This window comes from Falco punctatus (genome assembly GCF_963210335.1).
Source record: "Falco punctatus genome assembly, chromosome: 4".
NCBI lineage: Eukaryota > Metazoa > Chordata > Aves > Falconiformes > Falconidae > Falco > Falco punctatus.
Genome location: NC_137583.1, coordinates 25,896,699 through 25,910,336, shown reverse-complemented (window position 1 = coordinate 25,910,336; position 13,638 = coordinate 25,896,699). Strand labels below are relative to the sequence as shown.

Below are 13,638 nucleotides of genomic sequence, written 5' to 3'. Positions count from 1 at the left end.
CTGACCTCATGTGTTGAATATTTGCATGTTTTAATTACACAAGCCTCTGGTTGAGTATTAATGCTATTGAACATTAGTCATTGAATGTTTACGTATGAGGTATGAATTCAACCTTCATATATAGACGGTGAATAGGAGTTTTCTGCAGTGACTGATTCAGAGTCCTGAATTAAGCTGTCACTCTGTACTGTGCTTTCGAGTGGGTTTGTGTCTCTTCTCTGAGTGGAAGGTGAGCAAAGGGATGTTTCACCCTTAAGGATCCTGAAGTTAAGCCAAAGAATGTTGATTGGGTTCAAAACACTCAATCTTTGTGTGTTTTGTGCTCAAACCTTTGGAATTCTCTGACTACATTAATAGAGAAAAATAAGTATTTTAGTTAAGCAACCCTTACACTAGGTAAAAGGAGAGGATTAAAGGCTTTTTCTGCTTAAAATAATCATTCAAATATTGTTTAAGTGTGGGTCTTAAGATGAGAGAGGTCTGCATTTCTTTTCATAACAGGACAAAAATTTTGAGTCTGTTCCCAGAATTAAAAAGAGCACAGGAATCCCAAGGAGTTTCATGATGGAAGTGAAAGATCCAAATACAAAGGGTGCTATGTTGACAAACACTGGGAAATACGCAATACCAACTATTGATGCGTAAGTATGGAATTAATCAGGCTGACCAAAAAGTGAACAAGAGAAGCCGGGTGTAAATGCCTGAGTGGCCAACCAGGTTGGCCAGCGTCTGTATAGGAGAGGACTCACTGTCATTGTATCCTGACCTTGAAAATCTGTGGTGCTTTCTAATATTTGAAACAGAGTGATCTTGCTGTTCATGCCCCTGGAAGTTGGTTAAACTTGTGGAATGCTAAGAATCTGTATTTCTGCAAAACATTTCAGTAGTGTTTATAGTTGGAATCGTTCTCTTTGAAAGCTTGTTTTGCATCTGGTTTGTCTTTCAAAGGCTTTCTGCAAACTTTAACAAATAACGTTGGACTGAGATTTCCTCCCCTCTGACTTATGTCAGATCTCCTGTGTGAAACAGACTGAAGTTTTCCTGTTGCTATAAACTAAGAAAATACTACTGTGTGCTGAGAACAGTGGCTGTTTTAAAATGCGCTTGGTAGCTGTTTTTCTGTCATGGATCCTCCTTTTGTCGAAGCTGTAACATAAGACTACTTTCATTTACAAAATGTAATTATTTGGGGACTAGCTTTATCTTGAGCCTGCAATTTACATGTGCCCTCTGGCAAAGGAGAGATGGGTTTTATTTCATCTGATTTCTAACTGTTGAAAAAATTATTTTTCTAGTCTGAGCTAATTTTGTAGTGGATCTAGTGAATGGGAGAGTTCTGCAGGAGCAAAATTGTTACCCCCTCCCTATTCTAGTGTTGTGGCTCTAGGAAAAAAAAACCCTAACTTAAATGCTTACATTGTGGAAGGCTAACGGGGAGTGAGAAGAATTGCATCTGTTAACTTCCTTTGGTAAAATCCAAACCTTGGACAAGTTTCCTTTTAACTTTTTTCTTTCTCTTTCCCCACCCTCTCTCCAGGGAAGCTTATGCTATAGGAAAGAAGGAGAAGCCTCCCTTTTTACCGGAGGAGCCATCCTCCTCCTCGGAAGAAGATGATCCTATTCCAGATGAGTTGCTATGTCTCATTTGTAAAGATATAATGACTGATGCAGTTGTTATTCCCTGCTGTGGAAACAGTTACTGTGACGAATGTAAGTGTTATTCCTATGTTTGTTAATTCAGATCATCAAATCTGATCATCTGAGAGCAGAAATAGGAGATGATAAGAATTATTTTGTTACCAGTTCTGTTTAATACTTAAGTATAACCTGAATAGGAGAGGACTTTTCTCATATAGAGTAAAAAAAAAAAACAGGCTGAAAGCTTTTTTCCCTTTTTACCTATCTAGTTAAATCCTCTTTACATGCGGAAGGACGAGTATGAGAATAGTGCCTGATTGTGCACGTGATTACAGTATCGGATATCAAATGCATTTAGTTTTAGTTTGTCCACAGCCCTTTCTCTCATACAAAATTACATATCCAACTCTGGTGACTCGCTGTGATCTGCACCAAATGGACAGTTAGGCATTTAGTCCACATTCTCCATGGGAGAGTTGGTTAAAACCTTCAGAACTCAAACCTGCTAATGTTTTTTTGAAAAGTGTTTTATTTGTGACCTTGAGGTTGGTGACTTCTCACTGTATCAAGTGGTGGGGAATAAAAAAGACCAGTTCAAATGCCAAGACAGAGCCTACTCTACATCTTCAAATGTTAGAATAGTGAAATATCAAAACTGTGTTATTTGCTGCATACTAGAAATTTTTTACACTATTAAATGTTTATAGCTTCATGCTCTCAATTCAAGACTATATTCACCCATTAATCTCATACACATGTTTTTATAGTAGATTGGAACCCCAAAAATTCCCTTAGATTTCGCTAAAGACTATTTCAATGGTTCTAATTTTTTGCAGGTATTAGAACAGCATTACTGGAATCTGAGGAACATACATGCCCAACGTGTCATCAAACTGATGTTTCTCCTGATGCTTTAATTGCCAACAAGTTCCTACGCCAGGTAACATTTATAATTACTTTTACATAAACTGTAAGAAAAGTCTATTTGTAAAAAGCTGAAAGGGAAGAAAATACTAATTTACATCTCCTTAAGCAAGGCTAAGTTGAATAAGGCTAAATTTACTTTTCAAATGCATTATCTGTTGTTACAGAAGCTTACAACTCTTTGCAGACAATCTGGCAAAATCAGGTCACACTTGGGTTTAACATGGTGGCCTCCCTTTCAAATGTGGTGTTAACACTGAAGTACTTTACTGATACTCTGAGTTACCAGTTGTTAATATCAGTGTTTAATGTCATATGTTCCTATATCTGTATGTTGATTTATTTTTAGGCTTAATAGCATTTATGGAGATAAACAAGTAATTTTACTCTGTGGAGGCTTTTGTTCATATATCTAGTGAAGTTTCATGTCACCTTTTTGTAAATATTTTTCTGCCTCTAGGCTGTGAACAACTTCAAAAATGAAACTGGCTACACAAAAAGGCTGCGTAAGCAGATCCAGCAGCAACAGCAGCAGCAGCTGCCACCGCCACCACCTCCACCACCACTAATGAGACAAACAATAACACGCAACCTGCAGCCTCTACTCCGGCCAGCAATTTCCAGACAGCAGGATCCACTAATGATTCCATTAGCTTCTCTGGCTTCTCGTTCTGCTTTGTCATCCTTGGGCCCTGGTCAGTCATCTGTGGCAGCTGGGCTGCCAGTAAATCCGTCTTCTGTCGTCGTCTCTGATCTCCCTCCAGCAGTGTCCCTATCTCTGCGTGGTGAAAAGCCAGATGGACCTTTTCGGTAAGTAAATCTGTAGATTGGCATGGATATAAAAGATACCAAAATGCTTAAGTTAGATTCTTCTTCTTAAGCTTCTCTGCTAGCGATTTATATGGCATTGGTGACAGTTCCAGTTGTGGAAGTTCTGGTTTTTGTTTTTACTTTGAATGGGGACACTTTGCTAAGTTGGAAGTGTGCCTCATGCAAGAATTTTCTCAGAAGTGTTTCTTGCTTGGTTCCCTTATCAGTCATTCAGTACAAGTTTACCCTGAAAGAGGACCCTTTTTTTTCCTGGGAGCCCTTTGATTTTAAGTGGCTAGCAATTCCTAAAGTAACCCTTTAGTTCTGTCAAACCTTCTTAAGTGCGTTAGTTTCTCTTTAGTACTGAGAAAATAACATTTTAATGAGAAGTGTAAAAGCACAGTTATAGGTGAAATGGACCAGGTGTTCTCACATTCCTTTTTGCTGCAGTATTTCCGTCATCGATACTACAATGTCAGTGTCATCTTCAGTAATATACAGTGTCATCTTCAGTAATATACGGTATAGTCAGTAAGGCATAACAAACATTGAAACACTGTAAATTTGAAGTATTTACAAAGATGAAAGTCAAGTTTGCAACCCAGCGAAGTCATATGAAAGTACATTAAACACCTGTACTGTTGTTTAGGGCTTATCCTTTCAACTTTATGCCTTGAATGCAAATAGCCAGAAGTCTGTCAGGCTCAGCTGTACTGTTGAATGCAAAGGATCACAATTCAAAAGAACCTCTTAAGGCAGCTTCTGAACTAGTACATAAACATTTCCTAATAGAATTTAAGTTCTTGCATCTTCCAAAACTGAGATTCAGTGTGTGGGTTATACATACTCTAATCCTTTCATGTGCAGCTGGCTTAATAAAATTTTTTTCTATTGAGCTTCCTCTTTAAATGCCAGTAGTCTGGATTGACTTCTCTTCAGTGCTTCCTTTGGAATTGGCCAACTTCACATTTGTAAATCTGGTGAAGATTATTTTTTATTTTTTTTCCCCATTTACAGTAGTCAGCCATTTCTCACCTTGGACTTTGTTTCAAACAGCACTTCAGAACAATGCTTGAATAATAAAAATTTGGGGTTTTTTGTAGTGATGCCGATGCTGTTATACCTCCTGCTGCTCTGGTGACTGCTGCTGAACTCTCTAAATCTTCATCCCTGTCAATCAGCAGTTTGTTGGAAGAAAAGGTAAATTTTATTTCAACATTTGCAATGATTCCTGTATTTTAGTAGAGTATATTTTCTAACTGTTGCGTTTATTCACAAGGGCTATCAGGTTCCTGTACTAAGACAGCCAGCGTTACCAAGTCTTTTGGGCCCTCAAGGACAATCAATACCCACAACTGGTAAGTAGCTATAACTCTTTAGAATTTCTTCTGAAAAAAATACCTTCAGATAAACTGAATGGTTTTCTTTTTTCCTCTCCCCCCTCCAAAAGGTCATCCGATGAGAGCTGGTACCATTCGCTCAGCAGGTGGCAGACCAGGCTGGGAACTGTAAGCATTCCACAGAAACTCACTGTATCACTTGTAACCTGTTAAATTAGGCTGTAGCACATAACTTACACAACAGCTGATTTATAATGAAATAAGTATGCACAGGTAGTTGTGGAGAATACAAGTGGTAATTAATTTTTAAATGGCTTAATTTGAATTAGCTTTAACAAAGGGGATCTGTGCTTGTGGTAAGGTTATTTAAAATAAAACTCCAGTACATAATTGAAAAGAGGGCTCTGAAAGATGAACGCTTTTTGAGGAAACCATCAATTTCATATAAAAATTAAATATAATTAAAAGATCAGATGGAAAGCCATCCTTTTGATTACTGGCTGAATAGGGCTGAAGAAATGGATTTCCCAGTAGAAGTCAGCCTCCAGCATTCATTCTTTGACAACTTTGTTGATACTGTTTGTGCAAATTATTGGAAAAGAGTCAACGCTGATATTTTATGGCAATTCTAAATTTCTTCAGTTTAATAATCTCAAACAGCCAAACTACTTTCAGCTGGAGAGAGAGGGGTCTGTTTTATCTGTTACTGCAGTATCAAGTTAGTCCTTGCTTTTGCTATATATTTGTTACAGACAGATTGTAAGGATGCATTCTGTTTATAAAATTTTAAAACAAACCCCAGGATCTATCCCATAGATCATCTAAAATCTCAAGTTTGATAAGCAAGAAAATAATTCAGGGACAAGAACAGGCCAAATATATCACCATGAAGCAACAACATAGGAAGCGTATGTGAGAGAAGTTAAAAAATGTTTGAGAGAAGGATTAGTTGATACTATGCAGTATTCTGAAGCTCAGAAGTGTGGAGTACTGAGTATATCAAGGAGTGGTGGGCACTTGGCACCTGGGAGGTGGGAGTCTCTCATAAGCAGACTCCCACACACAGTCGCAAAACTGGGTATAAGGAATGAAGACTGAGGGAACTGTTGGGGGTGAGGATGTTGCAGGGAAGTATGGGGACCAAGAAATGAGTATAGTCTCAAATGAACAGAAAGCAGGGAGAAAAGTGCTTGAGTTGAGAACTAGAAGTGCTCGCTACCATGTTCTATTCACTGTCCTCTTAAGATCAGTGCAGAGTGTGACAAAACAGTGACACATGTTTTTGGGTTTCTTTAGAAGTTCAAATCGAGGACGCCCACACGGTGACCGTACCCAAAGGACTCAGGCCCCAACACTACCAGCATCAACACCAGTCTTTGTGCCTGTGCCTCCACCTCCCTTGTATCCTCCGCCACCCCATGCTCTTCCTCTTCCTCCGGGGGTGCCACCACCACAGTTTCCTCCTCAGTTTCCACCTGGTCAGCCTCCATCTGCTGGGTACAGTGTCCCCCCTCCAGGATACCCCCCAGCTCCTGCAAATATGTCGTCAGCCTGGGTACCAACAGCAGTACCGACGGCTCATTCAAATACCATCCCAACGACGCAGGCACCTCCTTTATCTAGGGAGGAGTTTTACAGAGAACAGCGGAGACTTAAAGAGGAGTAAGTATTTGGCTCAGCAAAGTTGCATTGTTTTTCATTTTTGTATTTCGATAGCGTATCGGACTGCAGTTACACTAAAGTGCATCTGACATAAGCAAAAATGACGTAGTATTTCTTCCAATATACTTTTTCGTTGCAGATTGTAAACATGCAAAACTAAAACAAGACATACGTAATTCTAAAACTTTCCCTAAAACTTGTAGGAATTCAAAACTGTTTTTGCTTAAATAGGATGTTCACCTTTTGCATTTGCATGCAGTATACATTTTCTCATATTGGCCATGTTTTGTTTCTTGATGTCTTTTTGTAATAAAGGTCAAACTATAATTGTAATAAAGGTCAAACTTATTTTAACAGGGAAAAGAAAAAGTCCAAACTTGATGAGTTTACAAATGATTTTGCTAAGGAATTGATGGAATATAAAAAGATTCAAAAGGAGCGTAGGCGTTCGTTTTCCAGGTAACTGCTTTACATGTCCGTAATGGAGAAGCAGATTGTCTTGAAGAATCGGGAGAGGAGTTCCACTCCACCTCTCTATAGTTAGATGGATTGGATGATGCAAAGGATTAGCAGTGACAGGAGTTTCATGTGTAGGTTACTGGCTCAAATACGGCAGATTGCAGTTGACTGTTAGTTATGATCGGGCAGCAGTTGTTAAGGAACAGGTGTCTAAAGCTTCTCTGTAATGACATCCTTCACCTCCTGACCACCCTGAGGAGGCTAGAAACTGAATAGGTGTAGCTGCTGGATTTTCTGCGTCTCCCTATTCTGATTGTAACTGTTAACCTCAAAGCACTTCGGAGAAGATATGTGAGAGAAATTGTCTTCATTGCCTCTTTTGTTTATCTCATGTGGATACATGAAGAGATTTTAACGTGGACTGCAAACTGGTGGCTTTCGCTAATGTTTTCTTGACATTGTTTAATTTTTCTTAGGAATTAAAAGATCAGACTTGTTTTTAAGGAAAGCTTAAATTGGTGAAGGACTTTGAGAGGAAAAATTATGCTAATGAACATATGCAGAATAATGCGAAATGGTTCTCTAAAAAAACAATATAAACTTGTGAAGAAAAAACTTGGGGTAGCTGACGTTTTCTATTCCAAAAAATCACTTGGACAGGAGTCTGAAGAGCTCTCTGATAGCAATGCTGTCAGTATCTTCCCTAGAGTAATGACGTTGAGTTGTATTATTAGAGGCTGAGTTTAGAAACTTGTAGATATGATTTTTCTTGAAATGTGGTCACTAGCCTTGGTTAGAACTAGAGATACATGCAAAATCTTGCTGGGACATCTGTATAGATGTGTTAATTAAGTAGTGCTGTATGTAAGTTTGCAGTACAAGTGCTTTGCATCCTGCACAAATTGCCAAATAAATAACGAAGTTAAATAGGCTCAAGTTGATACTTTAACATTGAGTTTTACCGTCTTCAGGCTAAACCCTGTTTTCTTGATATTTGATACTGCACTGTAGCTATTAAGTCTTGCTCTTTTTGCATCTTACTGCAACAAAAATTGTCTGCACTGCATGTAGTTGCTGAGTAGTGAAAAAAGTGTGAGCTCACATACCAGTAGAGGCCAGTATACACTACCTTAAATCAATCCGTAGCTGTGTTAGTTCATCCAATAGAAGTGAGTGGAAACAGACTTACCCTTCGTGTATGTTTTTACACTAACAAAGCAGCAGCTGTTCTGTGTTGTAAGCAGAAACTTTTACATGTTATCGAGTTCTTCAATTTGCAGTAGCATTATGTCAGCAGCTGAAAGAAGCTTTGACATAAGCATATGGAGAGGAGAAAAAAAAAACAGATTTGGGAGGAAAAAAATTGGGGAGAGTGACAGTTTTGAATTAACTTCATTTATTTCTTTTGTGTTGTTGTTTTTTTTTTTAAGGTCCAAGTCTCCTTATAGTGCTTCATCTTACTCTAGAAGTTCATATACCTACTCCAAATCAAGATCAGGTTCTTCCCGCTCTCGCTCCTACTCTCGGTCATTTAGTCGCTCCCATTCTCGTTCCTACTCACGATCACCGCCGTATCAAAGAAGAGGCAAAGGGAAGAGCCGTAATTATCGTTCTAGGTCGAGGTCACATGGTTATCACCGTTCAAGGTCACGGTCACCCCCATATAGACGATACCATTCACGGTCAAGGTCTCCTGTATTTAGAAGCCAGTCTCCCACTAAACGGACTATACCTCAAGGGGAAGGAGAAAGGGAGTATTTTAACAGATACAGAGAAGTTCCACCATATGATATGAAAGCTTACTATGGCAGATCTGTTGACTTTAGAGATCCATTTGAAAAGGAAAGATACAGAGAATGGGAAAGGAACTATAGAGAATGGTATGAGAAGTTTTACAAGGGCTATGCTGTTGGCGCTCAACCTCGACCTCCAGTAAACAGAGAGAACTTTTCTCCAGATAGGTTTGGTCCACCTGGAACCAGACGAGAGAATTCACCATATGCTCGGGGACGTAGGGAGGATTATCCTGGTGGGCAGAGCCACAGAAATCGTAGTATAGCTGGAAATTACCCTGAAAAACCTTCTGGAAGAGAGAGCCATGGCATCAAGGATGCTACGAAATCAAAAGAGAAGGAGGTGGAAAATCCACTGGGAGATGGCAAAGGAAATAAACATAAAAAACACCGGAAGAGACGAAAAGGGGATGAGAATGAAGGATTTCCCAATACTGAGCTGTTAGAAAGTGCGAGAAAATCAAGAGAGCCAGTTACAACAGAGGACGTTAAAACGGACTCTCTGTTCATGCTCCCAAGCAGAGATGATGCTACCCCTGTGAGAGATGAGCCCATGGAAGCAGACTCTATTGCTTTCAAACCGGTGTCTGAGAAGGAGAAAAAAGAGAAGGATAAGCCAAAAGCCAAAATTGACAAGACAAAGCGGAAAGTTGAAGTGGCTGTTCCTGCTAAGAAAGACAATATAGCAAAACCAGCTAAAGCTTCCCAAGAGAAGGTTGACACCGATCGTGAAAAATCTCCTCGAACAGAAGTTCCTGTGAAAAAAGTGAAGGAGGAGTTGCCAAAGACAGACAGTGTTAAAACATCTTCCTCTCAAAAGGATGAGAAGGCTCTTGGTACCCCACGGAAAGTTCACCCAAAAGTGATGAAAGATCACCAGGAAACCAGACCAGCAAAGGAGGAAAAGGCAAAGAAAGACCATCCAAAAGAAACCAAGTCAGAGAAGCCCTCCAACAAAGAGGACAAGTCAAAAAAACCTGCTGAAAAAAGCAAACAGTCTGATGCAAAACCTGAAAAAAGAAAAAGAAAAGCAGATGAAAAGGTTGATAAGGAACACGAAGCCTCTTCCATAAAGGCTTCTAAACCAGAAACTGCTGAATCGAAAACATCACCGAAGGGAAAGACTGAGGCTGATGGTGAAAAAGGAGAGCGAACTCCAGAAAAGGATAAATCTGCTTTTCTTAACAACCCGGCAAAAAAGATTAAACTTAACAGAGAAACTGGCAAAAAGATAGTGAGTGGAGAAAATGTACCACCCGCAAAAGAACCTGTTGAGAAACCTGAGCCAAGCAGCAGCAAAGTTAAACAAGAAAAATCAAAGGGGAAAGTGAGAAGAAAAGTAACAGCAGCTGATGGATCTAGTTCAACTCTTGTAGATTACACCAGGTACCTCATAATTTCTCGTACTATTCTTTCTTTCCTCCTTCTCCTGACAAAAAAATGTAAAAGTCTTTATGGTGACTGATGAAAGGAACAGCTAAATCTGTGCTAAATGTTTGAATAATATGTGATCTTTCCTGTTAAACTGTACTTGGGTCAAACCCAGATTTTGTTAAAGCAGCAGTCTGTCCTGCACAGAAGGCTAACAAAGTTAATTCATTGGTGATGTATTTGACCCTTACTTCTGGGACTTACTTTTCCGCTCTTACTCATTGCATGTTGAATCTCTGAGGTGTCCCCTCTATGTCTTCCTTCAAATCCAGCTTACTGCTAAAGGCAAGAATAACAGACATGTCTATACTATGCCATATTTTGTGTTTTAAAAATTGCAAGGTACTGTAATTATGTACTTCTGTCAGTGTGACATGAAAATTATACCTTGCAGAAATAGCTACTTCGTCGCCAATGTATTGTACTGATTTTGGTGTTGAGCGCAGTGCCGTGTTGACACAGCTATGCTGCTTCCAGCTCAGTGCCAACTGCTTCTGGTACTTACCTTGGAGATCTCTCTTCTGTATTGCATTGTGTTACGTGTGGGGGGAAAAAAGTGATCTAGTGTGGAGCTGTTCTTACTTAATTTCAGTGCCTAAAGGAGCAGGACTAAGCAGACTCAAAACCAAATACTGGAGACCTGAGATAGTGTCTTGATATTCTAAAGAGTTTAAAACATACATTTTTCTGAAGAACAACAGTGGGACATGAGAATAGAACTTTGGTGGTATATACCTCTCCATAATGGCTTGCTTACATGTTTGAAACAAGAATGTATATCTAATTTATCTGCCATTGGTAGAAATAGGACATGAAGGAATTACAAGATCAGCCAGTCCCCAGTCTGATAATCTTGTGTCTTTATTAATTAAATGTGTAGTAGCAAGATACTAAATTAATTGATTGCTCATAATCTTAGCGAGTGGACTCATCCTTTCTCTTTTCTGCTCCCTTAATTGAACATCTTTTGAAAAAATGCTGAGGATTTAGAATTGAAACAAAAGCCATTTTATAAAATGTTACAAAAGACCATGGTGCATGTATCTCAGTCATTATTAATGGACGCTTTTTTTTCCTCTTAGCACTAGTTCTACTGGAGGAAGCCCTGTTAGAAAGCCTGAAGAAAAGCCAGATACAAAACGAACTGTCATTAAGACCATGGAGGAATATAATAATGATATAACAGCCCCCGCTGAAGATGTCATTATTATGATCCAGGTCCCTCAGTCAAAGTGGGATAAAGATGACTTTGAGTCTGAAGAGGAGGACATTAAATCTACCCAGGTGCCCGCAAACGTAGGAAAACCTGCTAGTGTTATAAAAAATGTGAGTGCTAAGCCAGCAAACCCTATAAAACACAATGAAAAAGAGACAGAGCCTTTGGAGAAAACACAGAAGACTACAAAAGAGGTGAGTTATGAAAGCTCCCAGCATGATGCAAAAAGTTCAAAAAGTTCGCTGTCGAATGAAAAAGGAAAAACCAAAGACAGAGATCATTCTTTGTCGGACAAGGATACTTCTGAGAAGAGAAAGAGCAGTGTTCAGCCAGAAAAAGACCACTCAGAACGTCCAACTGAACAAGGAAATGGAAAAAATGTTTCTCAATCTTCCAAAGACAGCAGGTCTTCAGAGAAACATGATGCTGGCCGTGGATCTGCTGGTAAAGACTTTACTCCGAACAGAGAGAAAAAATCTGACCATGAAGGCAACAGAGATCATTCTAGTTCTAAGCGTAGAGATGAAAAGAGTGAATTAGCAAGGAGAAAAGACTCCCCTTCTCGAAACAGAGAATCAACATCGGTACAGAAAAGCAAGCCGAGAGACGAACGAGCAGAGCCATCCAAAAAGGGTGCTGGAGATGCCAAAAGGAGCAGCTACAGTCCTCCACGTGAGCGGAAGCAGTCTGATCACAAAGCTGCTCACGATTCCAAGCGTACAGTGGAGGAACACAAGCCTCTAGATAAAAATTCAGGAAAAGAGAAGGAGAAACATGTACCAGAAGTAAAGAGCAATAAAGAGAAAGAGCCAGGTGGTAATAAACCACCATTAAAACAAGAATCACCAGATGTAAAAAATGAGAAAGAGAATGTGACTGGACAAACCGATAAAAGCGTTGCCAAGCCGAAGCCTCAGGTAAGCAGCTCCTCACGGCTCTCCTCTGATCTAACTCGAGAGACTGACGAGGCTGCATTTGTACCAGACTACAATGAAAGTGACAGTGAGAGTAATGTATCTGCAAAAGATGAGGAAGCTGCAGGAAAAACTCCCAAGGAAGCAAAAGAAAAGGCTGTTGAGAAGGTGAAAGAGGAAACAGCAGCACCTGCTGCAGTTGACCAGCCTGAGGCAAGCAGAAGTCAAGGTCAGAGCAGTCCCAGCGTTAGCCGCAGCCGTAGTCAAAGCCCTTCCGAGAGTCAGACTCGAAGCCACAGCAGCAGTGCCAGCTCAGGAGAGAGTCAAGACAGCAAGAAAAAGAAAAAGAAAAAAGAGAAGAAGAAGCACAAGAAGCATAAGAAACACAAGAAGCATAAGAAACACATTGGAAATGAAACGGAATTGGAAAAGAGCCAAAAACACAAACACAAGAAGAAAAAATCGAAGAAGAGCAAAGATAAAGAGAAAGATGACCAAAAAGTGAAATCTGTCACTACATAGAATGACAGATAATAAAAAAATGACTTAATTCCTAAGTCATCTGTATTAAATTTTGTTAAAATGTAAACGAATTCAAGCGTTGTAAATAATGACATGAAAGACCCTGTGCTGCACTTAAAATATTGCTGCTTGATTATTTGATTTTTACATCAGAGCTTTATAAAAGTGAACATTTTGTACAGAATTGTGAGTTGTGACCATGTAACATGAAAGGTTTTGCTGGGGCATCTTATTTTTTAACCACCGTTAATTAGTTTGGGTGGAGTTTACTGTACTGTGAAAATTTTCACATTTGAATTTTTTTTAATTGCCTGGCAGAAGAAGCTGGTATCAGTTATAAAATATCAGCAGAATGATTTGCAGAATACATTACAGCCCTGTTATGTCACTTTTTGATTACAATAAAAAAGTTTTCAGTAAACTATCCAATGTGATGACACTTCCAGTGATAGTTGAACATTAGCAGGGAAAAGAGCAGTGACAGAAAAAAGCTGCCTGTAAAAGCTTGCTGGTAGCTAACAGCTATGAAAAATAACATATCAGCGGGTTTAATTTTGAAAAGACTGGTAGGACTTGAAATGTGCTGAACTGATGCTGTGTGGGGAGGTACTGCCCAGAGGTGCGCTTTCATCACGTGCCAAGTGGACTTGTTTTCATAGTCTAGAAGGTAGTAAATGGCCCCAGACATACAGCCACTGTTAACAGCTGGTACCGACGGTTGTAAAGTAATGTTACATAGTAAGCTATGGCTTCTCAACATTGTTCCAGTTTGTTTGGAAAGCTGTTGTAATTTGCCAGCAAACATTTACACATATGCTGTAAGATGCCCTGTAATCTGTATTTTCCCTCAGCAATGCGGATCACCAAGATGTTTGTGGGTTTTAAATAGAAGTTTTATTAGTAGTGTTTTCGTACGGTGGTGCCATGTG

The 13,638-nt window shown here is 39.4% G+C and overlaps 1 protein-coding gene across 7 annotated transcripts in view; it reads left to right on the top strand.

Moving 5' to 3' along the window:
* The window catches only part of RBBP6 (RB binding protein 6, ubiquitin ligase), an 87,892-nt gene extending 74,759 nt beyond the window's left edge, over positions 1-13,133 (top strand). For 5 of the 7 annotated variants that reach the window (XM_080384409.1, XM_080384404.1, XM_080384407.1 and 2 more), the window contains 11 exons: positions 502-641; positions 1,538-1,710; positions 2,475-2,578; positions 3,023-3,372; positions 4,476-4,572; positions 4,652-4,730; positions 4,823-4,880; positions 6,009-6,374; positions 6,732-6,833; positions 8,264-10,012; positions 11,140-13,133. In XM_080384409.1, coding sequence (XP_080240535.1) covers positions 502-641; positions 1,538-1,710; positions 2,475-2,578; positions 3,023-3,372; positions 4,476-4,572; positions 4,652-4,730; positions 4,823-4,880; positions 6,009-6,374; positions 6,732-6,833; positions 8,264-10,012; positions 11,140-12,709 — 4,788 coding nt within the window. In that variant the 3' untranslated portion in view covers positions 12,710-13,133. The remainder of the gene's footprint in view (positions 1-501; positions 642-1,537; positions 1,711-2,474; positions 2,579-3,022; positions 3,373-4,475; positions 4,573-4,651; positions 4,731-4,822; positions 4,881-6,008; positions 6,375-6,731; positions 6,834-8,263; positions 10,013-11,139) is intronic. The other 2 variants (XM_080384408.1, XM_080384410.1) reach the window with 1 other exon arrangement.
* The last annotated feature ends 505 nt before the right edge of the window (positions 13,134-13,638 follow it).